Genomic DNA, 22,493 nt, shown 5'->3' with positions numbered 1-22,493 from the left:
AGGTATCACACCTTATCACAAGGCATCACAAGGTATCACACCGTATCACAAGGTATCAATAGGCCTCACAAGTCATCACACCGTATCACAAGGTATCAATAGGCCTCACAAGGCTTCACACCTTATCACAAGGCATCACAAGGTATCACACCTTATCACAAGGCATCACAAGGTATCACACCGTATCACAAGGTATCAATAGGCCTCACAAGTCATCACACCGTATCACAAGGTATCAATAGGCATCACAAGGCTTCACACCTTATCACAAGGCATCACAAGGTATCACACCTTAGCACAAGGCCTCACAAGTCATCACACCGTATCACAAGGTATCAATAGGCCTCACAAGTCATCACACCGTATCACAAGTCATCACATCGGTATCGCAAAAGGAAAGGAACTGTATTTAAGTGTCTAGTCGTTTTAGCGCTGGAGCACTAATTGGGAACTCTGTAAACTGAAATTAACAATTAACACAAATCAAGTCAAATATTGGTTTTAGAGGAGAGGGGAAACCAACAAATTCAACCCACATATGATGCCGAGTCTGGGAATCGAACCCGGGCCACATTGGCCGCTCATCTCAGACAAATTACGTATTTATGATCTTTTGGAACAATCTGTCAGAAAGCTCTATCGTAAACTTAGAGAGGACGAACACCATGTGTTATATTCTTTCGTAACGATTGAAAAGCCCTGGTCAAACGAGAGCGAGAGTTGATGAGAGAAAAATCACCCACGCCCTTAAAAACTTACCATCGATCTGGGGCAGTACCTGTGACAAGCAATCTGAAGAAGATGTTTGCGGACATTGGCTTAGAATGGGGAATCAACAAGTGCGCTGCAATACATATGAAACGAGGAAACTAGAACCCAACGAAAACACCGTTGAAGTATCGACTGCTCCATCCTAGTTATAGCCAGCAAAGATCATTAGAAATTGAAGGAATGTATACCAGAACACTCAGCATCTACAGGATAAAGTTATTGAAGAAGCTTCCAACGAGTACGAGAATCGACTTTGGGCAGTTTGGACTTCACCACTGTCAATACCACGGGAAGTCTGGGCCACTAATGTTTATGGCGTACCTGTCTTACAGTACTATATGTGCACCACCGCCTGGTGTCTCAATCACCTCAAAGAACTCCATAGACTAACAAGGAAGGTTATCAATGACTGTAGAGGAAAGCACAAGCATGAATCACCACCAATGCTCTACTTACAGCCAGAACAAGGAGGGAAAGGATTAGTCGAATTAGAAACGTTGTTTAAGAATACCACGTTATAGATAGCCAACTACATCAACTCAAAAGACCAGCATATCAAACTCATAAAGTCATCCCAGCTGAAAAAAGAACAAGGTCATTTAAGATCCATATTTAAAGAAGCCAAGAAGTACGCAGAAGAACTGAGCGTAGGGTGTGAGTTTGATGGTAGTGCCGCAATCTTGAGAAACGGTGACAAAGAAATGCGTGGAAGCGATAAGGAACCACAGAAAGTAAAGAGCATTATAAACAAGGCGAACACCAACAGACACATGGAAGATAGACAAAACCAGCCCTAGGTAGGGAAATTTGTGACCCAACATTGGAATGATTCTCAAATATCAAATAATTGATACGACATCTTTAAACAGTGGAAGTACATTCCAGACATTGTAATGTCAATCGACACAAGTATCAGACAACAACTCCTGAATACCAGGACCTAAAGATCCCAGAAGTTACACGAACATGTATAGAAGAAATGTCCTGTCGACTCTGTTCTGAGAAACAGGAGACTGTATCACACGTACTTTGTGGCTGCTCACATACAGCTCAGTCACTATACAAAACTCGGTATGACAAAATGCTTCGCCCTGTCTATCATGCTCTTCTTGAAAAATCCATATGGATTCGATGAATCTGATTATTCTTCTCCATAGTACATGCAATGTCATCCTCAGCCAAGCAACTTGAAAATATCATGGCAACTTGAAAATTGTCCTAAGGACCGCGCAAACAGGGCAGATATCAGTATACTAGACAAGAAGAAAAAAGAATGGTCTCTAGTGGAAAGTACTATATGTACTACAGGAACAATTACTGAAAGAGCCAAGTACAAACAGACCTCAGATTGGGGATAATGAACTTTAACAAGGTTACAAAGTGAAGCTTATCATCATAGTATTTGACTATCTTGGTGCACACTACAAAGACCTAGACAAAGAACTGAAAATGTTATTTGGGCCGAAAGTAGCATGGTTAACAATTGAACGTTCCCAGAAATGGGTTATTTCCCTTAACTGTGAAATTGTAAAGAGATTTTCGTGCATGAATATAGCGATATAATAGTTGAAAGAGCAGATTTAAGCTTTATCATACTGAGACTTTTAAGTCTATGAAAAATGAAGTTTTTTTTAGTATATTTATCTTATTCAAGAGTGCATATTTCGCTACTTTTCATTATCTTAGATCTATATTAACATATACGTCGTGTACATATATATATATATATATATATATAGAGAGAGAGAGAGAGAGAGAGAGAGAGAGAGAGAGAGAGAGAGGATATTACATGGCTGCGCGGGGATCCGAATTTTATCTTCAAGTGCTGGACGTATCCCCAAGCAGCCATGTACTGTTCTGTTTATTATATAGATATTGATGAAATGTCTAGATTAAAAACAACTTGTTCTATTCAGTTTCGAAATGATGAAAAAGTGGTCACCAACTGCTAAACACGCATGTTGTGTAACATGAAACAATTAAGATATGAAAGTTATGAAAAACAAAGCATGATAATGTCAAATTTTGCAATAAAAATGTTATTGTAGTAGAGTAGCATTATATTAAAGTACAAAAGTCTCTTACAATGAAGAGAAAGCACGCGTTTTATTGGCTAATCGTGTTGGTTACCGTGACAACACCTATATCCTCACTTGTGAAAGATAAAAATGATATGTTCACTGCGCGCGGTGAAGATATGATTTTTTAGTAAAAGGAGAAATTCTGGTATTTCATCAATATCTATATAATAAATAAATATATATATATATATATATTCACTCTTCAGGGGGTTTAAACCCCTTAAACCCCTGAAGAGTGAAGCGATTCACGAAACAGGCTTGTCGGGAAATGTAGTTGCGTCCTTTTTTCCTCTTAAAGTATTTATTCCGCTCTGCTTTAACGTATTGAGCACTGTTCCACGAGAAAATCGACTTACAGACTCCCTATATATATATATATATATATATATATATATATATATATATATATATATAAAGTGTGAAACTTGATTTTCGTAAAACAGTGCTCAATACATAGAAGTAGAGCGAAATATATACGGAAGAAAAAAACACATAAACTACAAGTTCATCCCTAGGAAATCCCCTGATGAGTCGGCAACCACGAAACAGGCTTGTAGGGATGAACTTGTAGTTTATTTGTCTTTTTCTGCCATATATATCTGAGCGAATTTGCTAAAAGGTAGCTACTGGAGTTTTCGCTTGAGCACGGGCGCAGCCCGTGTTCAAGCCATTCTGGCCTCTCAAAATTGAGGGGGCTTGCCGTCAAGGCCTGCTTTGCCAAACAGCCCAGGGACAGTTCGAACTGTGAGTTGTGTGTCAAACGCACAGGGCTGGGGGGGTTGCTGCTTTGAGACTTTAACTGCAGTTAGAGTTTGTGGCCTTGTTAAGTCAGACTTTACACTGTAGCATGTCTTCATTGGCAATTTTTCCTGGACTAGTCTAGGCTTTAATGATAGTTTGCTTTTGATCACCAATTAGAGTGAACCCACACTGTGGTGTGGGTAGGTGATTGTTGGTTGTCTGACCAAAGCACAGGGGTGGGGAGGGTAGCTTTTCTTTAAGTTTGTGACGGTAGCAGAATTGGCTTGTTTTCACAATTTCTGCAGGCACCTTTTGACAAGTCCAGTTAGATATATGTATATACATATTTTATATATGCTAGTCCACGTTGCCTAGGCTGTGCCCGCAATGATGTTGGTATATACTCTGAATGATTTTACCAGTAAAGTCTACCATAATAATAACAATACAATATTTCAAGAAAAGCTATGATCCTCGCAGACATATTTAGTAATACTACGTCAACTAAAGCTCTTCAAAGATGACGCTTTTCGTGTTCAGGTGGAAAACGGTTTGGAAAATATTTTCTTCCTGCATTTTTCGCTGGTTTCCAAATATTCCATTTCCGGTCGAAAGTTTATTTGGTACTCTCATTTTCTAACGAAAATTTACGACAGCGATGGTATTTGGTAACTTACTCAAGTATGGCGAAAAAAAAACTTCCTTTGTTAGGGGATATTATTATTTTTCCACCTCTTCTTGTTTTAGCTCGTTTTGTTTGGTTTTCTTTATTTTATTGCTCTTCGTCAAGGCTAAACAAAAAAAAATAAAACTTGTTTTATCCGGTAAATTAATTGTAAAAGTATTAAGAATAAATTACCCCGGGAGCTCTGCTTTTTGGCTTGGCTCAATCTATATATTATTTCTGCTCAAAATTCCCGATATCAAATATTTCATGCGGTCTTCGTGCGTTCCTGGTCGCCACCATTGTCAGAGTGAGGGGCAGACTCGTATTTGAACCTCAACTGTGCCTCGCTTCCACGCTTCGCGCTACGTTTGGTCCCCTTTGGCCCGCGGCTTTCCGCGCATTGTTTTCTCAAATAATATCTCCTCCAACATGGCGCCTCAAGGCGAAGCTATGCCGGCATGTGCTTCAAGATATATATTACACCCATGAAGTACTAGATTGTTTCGTTTTGAGACGTATCATTTACTGCTTCACACAACATTGGACTGTGAAATGGGATTGCTTCCTCCTTCAAGACCCTCTTATAAGTGTTGCGGAATTTATAGTTTATATAATGGCACTAACACATACAGGAGTGAGATAGAATAACAGTCCCGTGCAATCCCGACTCTATAATTTTTGCAAGATGCAGAATTTTCAATGCACCCCCCCCCCCCCCCCCCCCATATTAAGGAGGAAAATAAACTAGTATGAAGAAACCGTTTTAATTTTTTTTTGAAAAAAGAAAATTTGGTGACGTCAATGATGATGGTGTTTCATCAGATATCGGAACACCGAGAAGCGAGCTGAAAAACGAGGCTGCAGGCAGAGTATTTTAATCGAATTTCAAGGTGTGTGGATAGAAGATGAAACACTTTTCGAGTTTTTGACATTGCTTCTCGAAGGCATCAATATTTTATGACAAATTTGGAATAAAGTTGGCAAACGTTTACGCTTGTGTATATTAAGATCACAAATCGAAACTTCCTCCACGGCAGTGATTTCGTTTGTTTTTGGTTTATTATTATTATTCATGAGTTTGAGAACACTATGAATAGACCATTTTCGAATTCTCACAGCTGGACTGGATCTAGCATGATATGGAGGTTAATGCGGGCAAATCTTTTCAAATGCAAATTAATTTGCCTGCATTAGCCTCGATTTCATGCTAGATCCAGTCCAACCGTTAGAATACGAAACTGGCCTATTGAGACTACACTAATTCAAATTATTGGTAAGTCATATGGCCAAGACACGGTATACAGGGTCACAATTGTCTGTGCCTTTAGCCTGGTTTTCATTAGCGATGTAAGCATAAACACAAGCAGCAATCTAAGGTCGCTTAAACTTGTAATTTAATATTGTTTCTTTTGTTCTAGCAAAAAGTACTACTCAGTTACTACTGAGTTGTTTATACTTACATGTATGCTTGCGTTGCTACTGAAAACCAGGCCAAAACAAAGGACATCACATCATGTACTCGAAACAAAAACTGAGAAAATGTTTCATTTTTTAATAACACAGAATGCACATTCAATCATTGGCTGCCTATCTCTTAATGACATTGTTCACAAAAAATGCAAAATTCTGCAAAGTAAGTATCAAGGCTTAATCACTAAACAAGCACAATTATTTCACATGGAGTCATGCAAAGAGTAGCTGCAGATAACTGTAAAATCAATGCTAACCATTTATAATGAGTGGGAGCAATTACAGAATACCCATCCAACCCTTAATGTTACTGGCTGAATAATAATGAGGACATTAAAGGGACTGCGAACGTGGTACACAAAAGTGTTGTTAACCGAAACGTAAAATGAAAGCTAAATCATAGTATCAAATGAGTGTTTAGGCTTAATCACTGAAACGAGCGCTTAGTAAATTAGTGCTATTTTCTTCACACCATCGTGTAAAAAGTGGAGTTAACCCAACGGTGCAAGCTAAATGAGTGCTTAGGCCTAATCAGTAAAGAGTTTTAAAGCGCCTGGGTTCTCGCTTCTCTCCGTAGCCGGGTAACCACAATTTTAAAGAACCCTTTTAGAGAAGTGGGGGTATTCAGAAGTTACAGTACAGCGCAGGAATAACAGCACTTACAAACGTGAGAAAAAAGCTCTTAGGCTTAAACAGTAAACAAGTGCTATGTTCTTCAGGCGATCTCGCAGAAAGTGTAGTTAACCGAACCCTAAAATGAAAACTAAAATTCTAAAAGAGTGCTTAGGCCTAAGCTTGGGAGTGCTAGGCAGGCCCAAACACTTCATCACGATCAGAGCGTGACACAAGGCGATTTCCTGACCACAGACCATGAGGCAGTTGTTGAATGCATGAATTCTGTTTAGAACTGCGGGACCGCGGTGACAACTACTTTAACGTTGCATTTAGGTGGAGTGGTTGCTGGAGTCTGACCAACGATTGTTTAGCTCTTCATGTATTTCCAAAATCCTGTCCCGCAACCGGACATATAAACACAACAAATAAACTAAGATGTAAGAAAAAACGTGGCATAATTTTTTCCGGTTTTCTGTCAGTCTACCTAACACTAAACAGTATTTGGTCGCAAACGAATTTTCATTTTACCAGCTTAAAAGATAAGTTTGCTAATTTTGGCGATGTTTAGGATACGATGTAGATAAAAATATTTCTGCATGTTACGAGCGCCCTTTTATATGTGCTAACAAAGCAAAAAAAAAAAAAACAATTGTTCGCTTGTTTTCCACTGTTTTGCTTCCACATCTTCATCTACTGATAATTATACACTCTGTTACCTGGAAGAAAGTGGTATTTCCACTGAAGAACTAACGTAATGGCCTGAACTGTGACAAAACGACTACCGAGAGCGTGACGTGACATCTACCGCAGACAAAGAGCCAACAACGTGAGGACACATATGCCACAGGCGATTCCGCGTTAATATATTAATTAAAGTTCTTCACCCTTTCATCGAATTAAAATAACCCAATTTCAGTGATATGACACAAAAGATATTTTCGGGCGACAAATTAGGATTTTAATACAAGTTGTCTGACATTATGTAATATTCCAGCCGGCTGCATAACATATAAATGAATTAATTTGCCTTTCAATACATGAATATAACATAGAGATGAACTAAAAAACAGGATACTAAAAACATTACCTTATCTTCAGAAAGGCCAGTCAATCTATTAATGCTTTTAAAGCGAATGGACAGGGGCAAAAAGAGAAAGCTCAGTCAAGCACAACGCAACGAAAGACAAAACACTCGGTTCGTAATTTGCAGACAAATACATGGAAGCTCATGGACAATGCCCCTTCTCGGGAGATTCTTTACTGCCTCCTGGCTAATATGCGCACCAACCAACGCCTTCAAAGCATCCAACGCAACTTTCTCTTCATTCAACGACTTCTTCGCCTCTGCGTGAAGTTCGTCAACGAAATTTTAAGCAAGAACGCGTTTGCGACCTCCTCTATTTGATGACATAACTTAACGTTTTATAATAAGTATTGACAAGAAACAATTCAACTTAAACGAAATGCGGTCACTCGATAACTTAACAACTGATAAAGGCATCCACATGAACTCCATGGGGTCTGAGGAATGTGATGATGGATGACTGCGTGAGTTCGGTCAGCGGAGTGATTTTGTGATTTGTGATACCTCACAAAAGTAAGCGCCCTGGATTTTCCCCTAAATCGTGCATCAGATGAAGAACTTTGCCAAGTCGCTGGGTATTCTGAAGTTTAGCCCGTTCTTGTTTACTTCGGCTTATAGATCATTGAAGAACGAGGTAATATACATTGAACTGTGCAGCTCCGTAGCCTCTTAGCCACGTAGCCCCGTTTGTGCCTATTTCTCGTTCTAAAACCATAAAAAAGAAAGAGCGTGCTCAAACTGCGTAGCCAAGTATCCCGATTTTAAGAGGTACAACTTCGAGTGGCGGGGTATTAGTCTGCAGTTAAGTCTAAAAATATATGTATTAGTTTGGAATTTTTAGCTATTCATGTAACAGTCACGGTAAGTATATCCAGTTATAATTAAGGGCGCGTTCGATTGACCCTATTCCGGAATGAGAATATGTGGAGTGATGATTAAAACGGTACGTTTGGCGCGTTTCGAAGCAGCAAGGATAATAAAAATATGTTTAAAATAGCATTTTAGCAGATGTTTGACAATTTTAATGTCAATCTCCGTGAAAACGAAGGATTTTAAACTTATATTCCATGTATTCCTATTCCGGAATACCGTCAATCGAACGCACCCTAAATTTCAACCTGCAACCTGCAAAAAATACCTGCCGGAATAAGAATACGTGGAGTGATGATTAAAACGTTTGGTTGACGCGTTTCGAAGTAGCAAGGACAACAAAAATATGTTTAAAATAGCATTTTAGCGGATGTTTGACAATTTTTATGTGAATCACCGTAAAAACGAAGGATTTCTACCTTTTATTCCATGCATTCTTATTCGGGAATACGGTCAATCGAACGCACCTTAAATGTCATTAATGTTTAACTTCTACATCCACCCTGTTTACAGATGGTTCAGTTTTTAAGGATGATGTATTTTTATTTATTGGACCTTTGTCGCATTTTTCAGACATCAACATGGATGAGGATCAGGAATTTAGGAATGGAGTAGAACCTTGTCAGAATGGTGAATTTCAGTCAAAGGCAGCTGAACATTGGGCTGCTGAGGCCATGGCAGCTGACATGGACCGTTGGATTATCTATTCTCAGCAGTATGCTGACGAGACTGGAGAATCTCTGGAGGACTGGCTGTTGAAATACCGACCATCCCAGGTTTCAAGGTGAAATACAGTTTTTCAATGGTACAAGTTAAAGTTTGGTACTTTTTGAGGTCCACTGAAATTTGCCCATTGCCATTTTTTCATATACCATCTTCCTTCAAATTATCACCCATGCCCTAATTAGTGCCTCTAAGTTCCCCAAATGGGGAACATACATGTGTTTCACGGCTAGCATGATTAAAGCAAAGTGAGAGATAAAAAGGACAGCTCACACTTGACAACAGTTACTGTGTAACCAGCTTACAGGTAGGTTCCTAACAACTCAGGCATGTCAAGGGTCTAAGCTGCTTATGTTACAGCTAGTATTTTTTTAATCTCTTTAGATCAATTTATAATAAATTTTAATTTCAGTTACCACCCATTTTAAGTGGGGCACTAATTCCGATGAATACAGTATCTGAATTTCTTCATCATGAAATGAAACCAAATTCACCTCTGATGTCATATTTCTCAGCCCTTTTTTATTATTATCTGTATTATCTATTTATCTGTATTATACTGGATGTTCTTTCTCCAAGTGGTGGACAAGATCAACTACCACAGGCAGAGCCAAGTTTGAAGTATAAACTTAGTACATGTATGGTAAATAATAATCCATGCAACAAGTAGAAAATCTTCATGGCCCTGATAAGGGAAACAAACCGTTATCTAGCCAAACTACATGTTATGTGGGCTTTCCAAAAGACAAGTAGAAAAGCAGGGGAAAATAAATCCATTTTCAAAATCAGTTTCGATTCAGAGCAAAACAGATTTTGAGATGCTTTGAAATTTGTGGGAAACTTATGGGGAAAAATACTTTCATTTTATTTGTTGGATCTTTACAGAAAATAAGAACCAAGGGCCTATCATTTTATTTTTCGCAACATAGAGCAATCCTTCTCAGCACTCGCTGACGGTTATGCACCAAAATAAAAGTACAACAGAGTAAGCTATTTAAACTTAAATTTGAAACAAAAAACAATAGTTTCAATAACAAAAGAAAAATGCTATCACCAATGGGAAGCTTAATTAAATATTCCTGAGAAGTAGTGTCAGTGTGCATACATTAAAATTCAAATTAGCAACCGTTAAATGTTTTTTTTTTTTTCACAATAGTATTGGCTCTGGGTAAAAGATAGAATAATCCCCGAGAATGCTTCAAAGAATTATTCTCAGTAATAATTGTAGGTCTCGTTTTCAGGTGTTTGAAACTTTTGCAATTATTATGAAAAACTAAAACCTTTAACTAGATCTTGATCAAATATTTGTTATTTGAATAAAAAAAAATAATTTAAAACATGAACTTTCACTTTCTGTAACGTTCTAGATGTCCTAATTTTATTAATATTTTGAGGGGAAAAATTCTACAAAGTTGTAAATATAGGATTTCTGACATGAAATTTTTATTTTTGATGTTTTTGGCTATACCCCGGATATGGCTGCCAGGTGTGAAAGGAAATTCCCCCACTAATTAATAAACAAACATGACCTGGCTTCGTGTAGCTGTGGTGCAACCCTCTGTAATATTTCATCATCATCTTAATATTTGGAGTAGGAGTATGCTACAAAGTTGTACACATATGTTTTCCTACATGAGGTTTTAGATCAAATTGATGATTTAAGACAAGAGGCACTGGTTGGTGGAACAGGGCAATATTTTTATTTATCACATGGCTTGTACGGCCCCACTCGCGCTTTCATTGCAATAGTATTGGAAAAATGCCCGTATGAGGGCCATACGCATTAGTGCAAGCAGGGCCAGAAAAAGCCGTACTAGGCACACATACTGCTCCTAGCGATACAATTTTAGGGGATTTCGTCGCTTTTAAACATCCAAGTAATTTACAGTGAGAAAAGCAAATGCAAACAACATATAAGATAAATTTTCTTTGTATATTTTTGTTTTTTATTTTGTCCTAACTTCATCTTCTGAGTGCTCTTAAATAGTGCCCATATGACAAAATGCTTATTGACTGAGTTTAGGTCGGGCTGGACAGGAAAATATTTGGCCCTCGGTCATGGTGCATGGACCTCGCTGTGCTCGGTCCGTATGCCATGACCTCAGGCCAAATATTTTCCCTTACAGCCTTCCCACTCAATCAATAAGTACATATTAACTACTAACTACAATGCTGCACGATAAGTTTACACATGTCAAAACAACTAGTGTTGTTTAGGCATGCAATAACATTAAAAACTCATGATTAAGTTAAAAGTTCATAAAGTAAAATTATACAATGCTAACATAGAATAATACATGAGCCTGCAATAATAATATTACAGTTCATAAACAGGTGGTGGCATACAGTTGACAGCAGAGATATTAAAACTGATGACCTAAGATATTTCAAGGTGCCAGGTGCCAATTTACCTGACGCAGTATACCCCTCAACACCAGAGAGCCTCAGACATGTCCTTGCCCAAACTCCATTGCATGGAAATATTAGACTGTTTTTGAGATAAATTGATACATGGCTGTACAAGAGGTGCCAACCCCTCCGTTTCGGCCGCCGAGTTTGTCCCTTTTGGGGAGGTGCAACTCTGCATTACTATTTATTGTGGTAATACTGCGCATTTAAAGCCCCCTTCAATGTCATGTATTGCAGTTAAGGTAATTCCTAAGTATTGCATTGCGCATCCCCTACTGTGCACAATTTTTGCATCATTAATGCACGCACATTAGCACATGTGCATACAAAACGCAAGAGATTTCCCTCAAACTAAGCCCAATAGGGAAATAAATGCTCCTTTGCTCTCAAACGAGCACGGTGACCCCTAACCGCAATCAAAAACGGTGTAAATGTGAACAAAAGAAGCTTTATTTTCAAAATAAAATGTTGTATCTTTCAAGTAACCAAGACTTAATTCTGTATGAAGGTGATTCAAATTTTTAACGCGCAATCAGTAAAAATGCCCCATTTTAAGAGCCTGCCGACGCGTAAACAAGCGCGGTGACCCCATTTTTTTATTGCATTTTGTTAATGTTCATATCATGAATTTTAATTATGCCAAGTTTCCAAAAAGGTTTGATAGTAGAACAATTTCAAGGGAATTGCCTTAAGCTTTTAATTAGTTTTCAGACCTGCCACACTGCTCAGTTGATCAAATGGAAGTGTGGCAGGTGTGAAAAATGTGTTAGAAGGAGGGGCCAGTATCCAGCTGTATTTTACTTATTTAATAAACAGTAAGCTGCTTATACTCTACCTTCAAAATGTTTTGATTAGTTTTACACAGGGTGCAGTTAATTAAATTCCTTTAGATTACTTTGGGCAAGATTACCATGTGTATAATACATTTTCAGTCTTACTCCTGACAAACTGTTAATTACAAACTCCTGAAAATTAGCAGAGTTACTCCTGAAATCTGTAAGTTGTTTTGTGTCAGCACCTCTGCTGTACTTTTTGTTTAACCACAAAAATGAACATGAAGTTTGGCTTCAATTTGGGGATCAATTAGATTCACATTCCTTTATCAAATTATACCCAAGTGTATCTAAATATTTTTTAGAAGTGACGTTTTTATGAAAAGAATACTTAGATGGTAATGTGAAGCTCCTTGGATTAAATATGAAACATATTGGACTCCTGTATAGACTAGTGTTGAATATTTGCACTGTAATGTGAATAAAATGGCAAAGATTACCATAACTTGGCTAATACCGGTAATTCTAATAGTTTTGATTATTTGAAAAGTGGGATGTAATTTTCCTCTAAGTATATATAGTGTTTTCCGTTGTCCATTTTAGCAGGGTGCACTGCCCTCCTTTTCTTCTTGATGCCCTGCTATTATTTTGGACGCCTGCCATTATTCTGGATGCCCTTTTGTCCTGCATGTATTAAAAACCACTAGTACCAATCCATATGACAAAGTCATGTTTTCACACATACCGGTACCTGCACACTTTGACATTACCTTCTGTGCTGTTTTTACACCCTGGCACTATTTTTTTTGTCTATTATTTGCCATACGCTACCTAATATCTATAACCGGGGTCTAGAGACCAAGTGCCTACAAAAGGTGGTTGAAGAAAGAGACAAGATTTGAAATGTTTTCACACATTTTACACTGACATATGAGCAGCTAACATCTATTAGCTCTTCTGTTTTCACACATTCTTTCTGCATTACCACCTGAGTGTGTTTTGAAATTTGTAGGATATTTTCATTCTTTGATGTCATATCCTGAGTAAGATTTAATTCTTCCCAGATTCACCTTTTTACATTTTTTACAATCAAGCTCATTATAAGATGTTTTCACACAAATTTTTATTTCACCAAAAAAATGTTTTCCATAAATAAAAATATTACTAATATTATTAAATGAAACTTAATAAACTATTTCCTAATAGCTAGAAGATGCAAATTTTGTTTTTCCTAAATGCATTGAAGGCACTTTTGAACTATTGTGTTAAACCAAAGCTACTTCTTATTAATTTTGTGGCTATTTTGGTCCCTTTTTCCCTCCTTCTGGTCCCTTTCAAACTGTTACCTTAAGGCTTTCTTTTTGGAATTGTGTTGAAAACACTACCCTAGACCAACACATGTATAAAAATAATTGTTATCATTCTGAAATATATACCCGGTAACGTTTTAAATTGTTTTTGGGCAGCTTTGCTTCCTAGGCTGTGCATAGCCTTCATATCTATAGTCCATTTGACTCGAGTTGGAACTGGAGTTTGGGCTTATAAATTATTTCCCTGATTTAAATTTTCTTCACAAAAGTACGAATGTAAATATCCGTAAATCATTTATACATAATAGAAACACAATATCAGAATTTTTCGACTTTGTCAATTAAAGTCAATTGCAAACAATTGGCCTGTTTGCATCTAATTTTGAAGCTGAGGGGAGCAGGCACAAGAACGTAAGGTAGGCAAACACCCCAGTGACCTTATTCACATGATGTAACGTAAGTGGCCATTAATTATGGCTCTACAAGTGATGAAAAAGGTTATATTGTTTTTGTTGTTGACTGTGTTTTTATTGTTTTACTCAATTGAATATCAAATATAAAGTATTGCAAATAATCCTTTGTTGATATAAATGACCTTGAATGATTGTGAATAAGAAAGTAGCAATATAAGTTAAACCCTTATTGCCCTAATTTCTCTCTTGCATAACATGAATCCTATTCCAGATCAATGGGTTGTTTGTGTACTGTATACTTTGTGCCTCTGCTTAAAATTGTAAACAAAGCTGTTATTTACTATTGACATTAATAGACAAAATAATTCCTGAAATGATGAAAAATTCTGAAATTTTGTTTCTAATTATGTATACAAGAAATATGATTAAAGACATTAGCATTTTTGACGAGACAATTACAGAGAGTGAAATATAAGCCTATACTCCAGTTCCAACTTGAATCAAATGGACTATAGTATATTATGTTGTATTCTTTCAAAACAAAGCTGTCTTTTAAAGAACGATTTGCGTTATCTTTTGCATCCTCATTCTGAAATTTGTACTATTTTTCTGTTACAGGAAAGATGGTATTGGTTGGATATCCATTCAGAGACCCAACGTACATCAGGAAAATAGTGACCATTCTGGTCTTAAGCGAGATGTTGTTGGTCTTCAGCAGTCATGGGACAAATTGAAGCAGTCTGGAAGAACTGTCAACCTGCAGACTATCACACAGTTAGCTACGATGCATCATGCCACTTCTGGCAAGTGGCTTTTGCATATAGACACAGGGGTGAAGGTGGACACTATATGGGAAAAAATAGCTCAGGGTGTCTGGCAAGGAATCTTATATGGCAATGCTAAAGTCAGTCCATTTGAATGTCATGAGCAAAGGCATGTTGTGTGCATCTATAATAGAGATTTTACAAACCAGGAGCAGGTTTATGGTTTGAATAGTGCCATTCGCAGCCTTGGAATTAAAGCCAAAATGACATACAAACCGGATGTTTATACATCTTTGGGAGTATACAGAAATAATCCGTGGAATTTGAGACCCACAATATATGAAAGTGTGTTTGACTTGCTCAAAGGTTGTTCTGTTATCAAACCATTGGATGCTTCATTACAGTAATTATGTTTTGCCAATTTCTGTATTCCTTTCAGAGAATTCTGCTTCAACTAAACTTTTTTTCAGTCTGTATTTCTTTGGCATTTGATGTGGTAAATTAGTGATTGCTTTAGGATCCAAATAGCATAGTTTCCATAAATTTGCAAACCCAGGCCTTGACTTGAGCAGTTACATGTAACAATGTACAGGAATGAACTCAAAGTATATTAAATATTTAGACAATTATTTTGGATGAAATTAGATGAAAACAGATGAAATTACAAAGGCAGCACTTTCTTCTCAGTTATTTTAAGATCCTCAATGTTGAACCGGCCAGGGTCCAAACCCCCGACCTCTCGCCTGACAGTCCGATGCTCAGCTACATGGCACATGTTACACTAAAAGGCCTCTCGTACCTCCCACCTTACAATTTTCTTTTTTCAGAGAAGGCTGTGAATACTAATGTAATTCGGTTGTCGATGATACATACGTTATTGACCATAGGGGCTTTTCAGGGCAAATGAAACACGATCAATGAAACGACAGAACACAACAACAACAACTGTTAAGAATTTCAACTACCCAGAGGCAAACCAGCTGGCTATTTATTCACACGTCAAATGCCCTAACCACAGGGCCTCACTGCCTCCTCCAGGCAAGACGATGTTGTCTGCCTTCATAACCATCAGGCCCAAACACAAATTCAGTGACAAAAAATTGCCTTGTTATTCCTTGTTTCAAGCTCGTTCTTTCGAGAACTGAACCCAACAACGTGACCTGTGCACCCGCTACAAACTGAAATTCCCCCCTCCCTAATTCCCTACCCCCTTTCTCTCCATTCTGACCAATTACACGACTAAAGTTCTCCAGTTCGTGTACGGTTCTTTACACGTTCTTCTTCTCTTCCCATCTCTTGGATCAAAGTTTTATTCATCCGATCACTCACTAGTGACAAGAAAAGACCAAGCTAAGGGAGTTGACAAAAATGGTGGCAGTAATCCAAAGGTCATTGGGTGGCTTCACCACCAAGCTAAGGAGTTGACAATATGTCTTGGATGTCTCTGGATTTCTTCCAGCTCGTTCATGTGTTTTAGTCTCCTCTTGACATTCTTCTCCTGTGCGGTTCCTTCTTTCAGCACAAGAAAATAGTGACAGTACTTCTTCGTTTCAATACCATGTCTTCCTCTTCCGTGAATGCGAAGTTTCTTTAGGTATCTTCCTTTGCCTACATATGACTCCGCTGGAACAAAAAATACACGATACAATCCACTCTACTGCCTTTTAAGTGACATACTTTGGTTTTGCAGAAAGTGTAACGTGCAGGTTGCAGGTCATCGTTTTACCATAACTGAAACAGCACAAACCTTTACAAAAATGGTAACAACAAGCTTAAACATTATCTAAAGCATAGCATTTAGGCCTAATGTTAGCATTAGTAAAGGTTGGGTTGTTTCAGCTATGGTTTAACAATGACCTACAACCCTAACATGCAGCCTGTAGTTTACACTTCCATTAGTTTGGAGTAAACTGTATAGAGAGTTCCTCCCACTTCAACAACTCTTTTATAATTTCTCTATTCAAGTGAAGACGAAAAAATATTTGAAATGTTCTAAGAAAAGAAATGACACCATGTCGGTCGCTTCTCGACATGACAAATTATCACTGGAAAAGTGAAACTACTTATCATCGGCTTATTTTAATAGGGGTCGTCATCAAAATAAGGAAAACTAAACTCAAACTTTTCTCATGCTGAAATAAAACAGTTTGTCTTTTCTGTAAGTTATGTGCATGTAACAAATTTTAGTATTTCAGTGTCCAGTCCTTTTTTGGCTCGAGTGAGGCGCAGCCATGTCGTTGTTTTCAAGTCACCTCACAGTGATAAGATGATCAGGGTGTAAAGGTGTAAATGAACACTAAAAGCTAAAACCAACAAGGAATTATGTTTTTTGTTGCCTACCAATCCAGAGGTGAGACTTGTCTTCTATTCCATGTTTCTCTTGTGCAATACCTTGAGCCTCTAGGATTGTCTAAATCACCAATAATCATACCATTAATGATCACTTTATTCATCACATTATTGTCTGTTTTAAAGTAATTTTTTGTGATCACTTGGAATGGACCATTGCTGGTTAACAATACAGTTTGAGTGACCACAAAATACAAGGCTGTACACCTTGAGAGAAGATTGTAGAACCAGGAAACCATCTGGCAATCTTGCTAAGGACCAAAGGATATGGTGTAATTTTGTGTCCCTTTGGCAGAGAGTCAACAACAACAACAGCAACAACAACAACAAATCAGTTTATCTTTCGTATGAATGAAAATGACTTTGCCCAAAATAATAAGACTGCAAATGGGCTCACTTTGAAGAAGGAGATGAAGTGAATTCACAAATCTTTATGATCTACAAAAATTCTACATGCATTGTGCTCAATAGGATAATTTTAGGAATTGTGACAAGTCAACAAAAGACTTATTACAAGAATGTTTTGGAAAAGCATGTAGAATTCAGCACCTAAGTTTTGAAAAGAAGTATTTACTCAATGCTTACTTTCTTGATAAATGAAGCTGCCCTTTTGGGGGAAAATGTCATTTGCTTGATTGCCTCCTCCACTGGAAGTCCTCTAATCTGTAAAGAAAAAAAATCTTAATGGAGGGAAAATAGGTTAACCCACTCACTTCCAAGGCACCCAAGGACATCCGCAGTTGACGAGTAAAACCGTCTAGCATAAGACAGAGTAAAATCTGTTAACCTTTCACCCCGTGGGGTTCCCCATTGATGAGTAAAATCGTCTGGCGTTAGACAGAGTAAAATCTATAAGTGGCACTCTTGGGAGTGAAAGGGTTAACAGCCTATATATACCGGTAGTGACATAAGCATTTATAATTCAATGCACATGGGCTATTTAGATTAAAGCTACAGCAAAGGCTTCCATTTTGAGCTATGCCATATAAAGTTGAGCAAGCACTTGAAGATCAGAGAGAGAAAGAGAGAGAGAGAGAGGGGGGAGGGACATGTGACATCAAATCAGGTAAAAAGTGATTTCACTGAAAGAAATCCTTCACTCTGTTCTGTAAGGAATGGTGGGCGAGTGGAAACAAATAAATTACTATTGGTTAGTCTACAAATACTGCAACTAAACATGTGTTACATTTTACTTCAACCTACAGTAATTTGATGTCACAAATGTGACACTTAAACATTAAGCAACGGGCAGTACCTTAATTAAGTATCAAAAGTCAACATGATAAGAGATGTTTTTGGAAAACAGCAGAAAAACTGTTTTTCATCATTCAAATTTTCGTGTATCTTCGGGTGTTGGCTTCAAATTTCAAGTTTTCCATCACACTTTTCCACTGCTTGATCAATAAAATATAATAAGTTAATTATTGTAACAACTGACCTGTGCTGCCACAAGATTCATTTTAATAGGACTGCACTTGATCTCTCTTTGGCAATGGTAAATAGTCTATTAAGTAGAAAAGAGTAAGCAATTAAATCTCTAAAAAATAAATCATTCTGCTGCATTATGTTTTAACATACCATTTTTAAATTAGACGATTTACTTGGACTATTGCTACAGTTAGGTAACATATCAGAGCATTATAATACCAGTATTTGCATTTTTTGAAGACCAATCAATGGTCCTCCCAACTGAAAACACTTAAATGCACTCACAAGTTTTATTTCAGATTACTGTCACCAGGTACATTTTGAACAAAAATAAAATAAAGATTTGAAATTAATATTATTCATGAGCTCAGGGTAGCAGCCATCTGAAACATGGTATTTTTAAATAGTACTTAAAAGTCATGTGTACACCCCTATAATCCCAATATACTTCAAATGTTCTTTCCTCAATTACAAACTAACTGACAATTTTTATAATACAGAATACTTGTTTACCTAGATTGCACTAGTCAAGCACCATATTTCTTGGAGATTTGTATGTGATTTTCAATGGCTCACATTGTAAATACCCATACAGACCTCCAGAATGTCACATAATGTGTCCATTTCACAACTGAGCTACATCAGGAGTTGTTGAGGTTTGGGATTTCATGGGTTGATATCTCAATAGGCCATTGACATGAACAACCTAAAAGCCTCCCTCATAATTAACCAAATCAAAGAGGTCTTGTCTTGTTTTTAAGCTTTCCACAAGTAAAGTAAACCAAATTATAACCCCAAAAACACACCAAGAAGTAAAGGCTAAAGGCAAGTTACTCCACAGTGGCCTCCTTAACTGTTATGTTTGTTCACCTCCTTTGGTGGGTCTGGAATTCCCTGTTCCTCGTCAACTTCCTCTTGCGTCTTACCCCACATCTCTCTTGTGATTGAGAATGTGGTTGGGCATCCTGTGCTAGTGTGTAGCTTAGAAGAGGGTGTGAAATTTCGTAAAGTAAAGTTCCTTGAGGGATGAAGCACAAAATAATAAAGGTTACATCTACACAGAAGGCTAGAGACCATGCATGTACGGAGCTGTATTTATAATGTTTTTGTCAAACACACCATGGCCATGTTTTTTATTACTCCAGCTTCATGGTCATTGATACCCTTGTTATCCCGAGGGCAGTCAGTAAATGTTAGTTTCACATCATTCCTACTGACTATCCCAATCTATGAGGTGAGGATGGGCCTTGAACCACTTCCAAATCTGCAAATTTAAGTTACTTTGCATGTGTTCATGGTAACCGGTCATCTCTCCTACGTCAAATTGTCTACTCCTGACCCAAACACCCACCCCACGTGGGCGAGTTAGATCTCCCACCCCAGGCAAGTTGGGTATCGATAAGTTTTGTTTCACTGTTAACCTATTTCAAGTTGCGATAAAAATCGGTTGGAAATTCAAAAGGATGCTTATTAATATTTGTATGTTGCTTACCTAGGAGTTGCATGTGTGACGTGATGTACATGTACCTGTACCTCTAAGCTAACTTAACCCTCCCTTCAAAACGGTAACTGGTCGTTCCACCCCAGAGTCGATCCGCCCTCACGTCTATTGTGTCTAAGGTAAAGTCTGCTATGAGCCTAGAAGGCCCATCAGGCCGGCGCTTATCTCCGGTTTCTGTAGCATGAAGCGACTAGGAGTATTCCTACTCCCCCCTGGATGGGGTGCTAGTTCATCGCAGGGTTACCCGCCCAGCATTAAATTTTGCTGGTACCCATTTATACACCTGAGTGGAGAGAGGCAACGTGAGAGTAAAGTGGCTTGCCCAAGAACACAACACAATTTTCCCGGCCAATACCTGAACCCGGACCACTCGATCTGGAGTCGAGCACACTAACCATGAGGCCTCATTTTAATGATTAGGTCGAAGCACTTATTTTAGTGATGAAAAATTAGAGTTAGGGTTAGTTAGCTGTCGTATAAGGGCTGTGCGCGTCAGTGTACTGTCGGGTGGATTCCGTTCGATATATCAATATTCACACACGGCTTCGGGACTTTATGGTTAAATTTGAATATTGATTTGTTTAGAAGTTTCCCTTGAGACTTGCGAGAAAACGAAAACAGAACTGAGATTGAAATTTGACCATAAAGCCTCGCAGACTTGCCTGAATACTCGGCCTATTACGGGTTGCATTGTGATAAGATTAATACAAGGGATACAAGTTTACTTCATCGACCTGGGCATGCACCAACCTTAGCTGAAACTGTAAAATCTTCAAAATTCCTTGAGCTATAAAAAGTATAAAACGCATTGGAGTGAACCCACAAAAAACACAAAAATAGGAATGAAAAAAAAGCACAAAATGTACCTATCGAGGCCGCCATGTTGAAAGTCGTACTAACTCCATGTAAGCATCAGGACACTACATAGTGTTTACCAGATTCCTGACGGTCACTGCGAGTTCGCGCTACAACATGGCGGCAGACGCGTCGAAGTTCGTTCTTCCGGCTTCTCCAAACTGGTATTGTAGCAATGTGGCTGACTGCAGTCTAAACAATAGATATGCATTTGGAGCCAGGAACTGTGTGTATTTGTTGGACGTGAGTCTGCAGACTCCCTCTTTTGAGGGACAATTGACTGGCCATGCCGAACGAGTCACAAGCGTTTGTTTTTCGAAGCACAAACTTCAAGCAAATTTTATTGCAAGTGGCGCAGATGACAAAACAGTCAAGATATGGGATACCGAGACGAAGCTCACATTGTTGGAACACAAAGCGCATAGTGTAAGCATTTTGTAAGCTTTCTTCATATTGAAGAACTGCACATGTACCTATGGCCGGCCTAGTTTGTCACCGTTCCCCAAGTACATGTACCTATGGCGAAGATATCGTTGACGTCACCTATTGTCATTAATGTGCCAACCAGAGCCTCACTGGCTGTCGAAACAAAGGGTCTTTTGTTTCTGTGGTTGGCACATGTGAATAACAAAAGCAATGTTTGTAAACAGATATCTTCCCTATTGACTTGGCAGGAGCAAAAACCTGGGCTCTCTCCAAAGGGTCCTCAAGAAGGCAGGTACATTACTTAGAGCGGTGCATTACCAAGGGGCTCGCACAATCAACAAGTCCCAATTTTTTTACCTCACCATTATCTTCCTCTCCCAACCCTAGTACCCTCACACAACACTCTCCACCATCCTAGCCATGCTGAGTCCAGAATGGCAAATAACACACTTCCGCATAATTTTTTTCGAAGTCCCATACCACTCTGTTTCAATAAAAGGGGTGCTTGAGCAAGCAGCGTTTTTGAGACGCAGACTGCAACCAGAGGTGAGCTGTTTTCCCTCATGTATCTTTTCTCCATTATAGAAGATTAGTTTAAAAATCTGGAATACACTACTGTCCTGTCATGTGAAATGTTCACTTCCATTTGCCACCTGTATCTCAAAAACCTTGCATGCTTAATTAACCCTTTCACCCCTAAACCGACCTTAAAACTGGCCATACCTAGTATTATACTCTGTCTAATGCCAGAGTATTTTACTCTGTCTAACGCCGGATGATTTTACTCGTCAATGGAGAACCTCCAGGAGTCCATGGGTTAATCGCTTACCCGTAAACGATGTCCCATTAAGCTCCCAATAGCCACTGCAAAGGTCTCACCAGATGTATGGCTGGTATTCTACCTGTGTCTGTTGTGAGTGTTTTCCTACTAAACGGACGTCACTTGTTTTATTGGTGTTTTTTAAATTCAGTTGTTTTGGATAGTATGCTACAACATAACTACATGTATCTTTTATGCCCATGTCGTTTTCAGGTTTAAACACTGGCATGCCAGGGCCTTGTTGAAACTTTCGTAATAAAATCTATGTTCTTGGTTTGCATGGTACATTACAGGAGCAATGTTGGTGTCCCTATTGTAACCATGTAGGTTAGTTCCAGAAATTAACCTGTTCCCTCCTTAGAGTGACACTAATCAATAGATACACATCTATTACTCTGTCTAAACGCCAGGGCCCGGTTGCTC

The 22,493-nt window shown here is 38.3% G+C and overlaps 3 protein-coding genes across 4 annotated transcripts in view; 2 read left to right on the top strand and 1 right to left on the bottom strand.

The window, feature by feature from the left end:
• Nucleotides 1-15,345, top strand: part of LOC138015975 (UPF0696 protein C11orf68 homolog) — a 16,466-nt gene extending 1,121 nt beyond the window's left edge. The window contains exons 2-4 of one of the 2 annotated variants that reach the window (XM_068863124.1): nucleotides 7,992-8,063; nucleotides 8,873-9,083; nucleotides 14,546-15,345. In XM_068863124.1, the coding sequence (XP_068719225.1) occupies nucleotides 8,881-9,083; nucleotides 14,546-15,098 (756 nt within the window). In that variant the 5' untranslated portion in view covers nucleotides 7,992-8,063; nucleotides 8,873-8,880 and the 3' untranslated portion in view covers nucleotides 15,099-15,345. Of the gene's footprint in view, nucleotides 1-7,914; nucleotides 8,064-8,872; nucleotides 9,084-14,545 lie in introns of those variants that run through there. The other variant, XM_068863123.1, reaches the window with a different exon arrangement.
• Nucleotides 15,346-15,639: 294 nt separating this feature from the next.
• On the bottom strand, nucleotides 15,640-20,884 carry LOC138015765 (large ribosomal subunit protein uL22m-like). The gene is made up of 7 exons (XM_068862873.1): nucleotides 20,836-20,884; nucleotides 20,720-20,756; nucleotides 19,339-19,486; nucleotides 18,479-18,544; nucleotides 17,626-17,703; nucleotides 17,032-17,101; nucleotides 15,640-16,314 (listed from the first exon to the last, which is right to left on the bottom strand). The coding sequence occupies exons 1-7, from the start codon at nucleotides 20,849-20,851 to the stop codon at nucleotides 16,094-16,096; spliced, it is 636 nt and encodes a 211-aa protein (XP_068718974.1). The 5' UTR covers nucleotides 20,852-20,884; the 3' UTR covers nucleotides 15,640-16,093.
• A 57-nt stretch (nucleotides 20,885-20,941) lies between these two features.
• The window catches only part of LOC138015764 (gem-associated protein 5-like), a 31,854-nt gene continuing 30,302 nt past the window's right edge, over nucleotides 20,942-22,493 (top strand). Inside the window, exon 1 of the mRNA XM_068862872.1 lies at nucleotides 20,942-21,250. Coding sequence (XP_068718973.1) covers nucleotides 20,942-21,250 — 309 coding nt within the window. The remainder of the gene's footprint in view (nucleotides 21,251-22,493) is intronic.

Source organism: Montipora capricornis, chromosome 9 (assembly GCF_036669925.1).
Source record: "Montipora capricornis isolate CH-2021 chromosome 9, ASM3666992v2, whole genome shotgun sequence".
Lineage (NCBI taxonomy): Eukaryota > Metazoa > Cnidaria > Anthozoa > Scleractinia > Acroporidae > Montipora > Montipora capricornis.
Note: the sequence above shows the minus strand (reverse complement) of the source record. Positions and strands in the feature narration are given on the sequence as shown.

Bases quoted from the DNA above. Each gene is read 5' to 3' on its own strand.
- LOC138015765 (XM_068862873.1), bottom strand. The intron at 19,487-20,719 runs GTTGGTGCATGC...TCATCCCTCAAG, and splicing joins ATTTTACAGTTTCAGCTAAG to GAACTTTACTTTACGAAATT. The intron at 16,315-17,031 runs GTAGGCAACAAA...TTTTTGTTCCAG, and splicing joins CAAGTCTCACCTCTGGATTG to CGGAGTCATATGTAGGCAAA.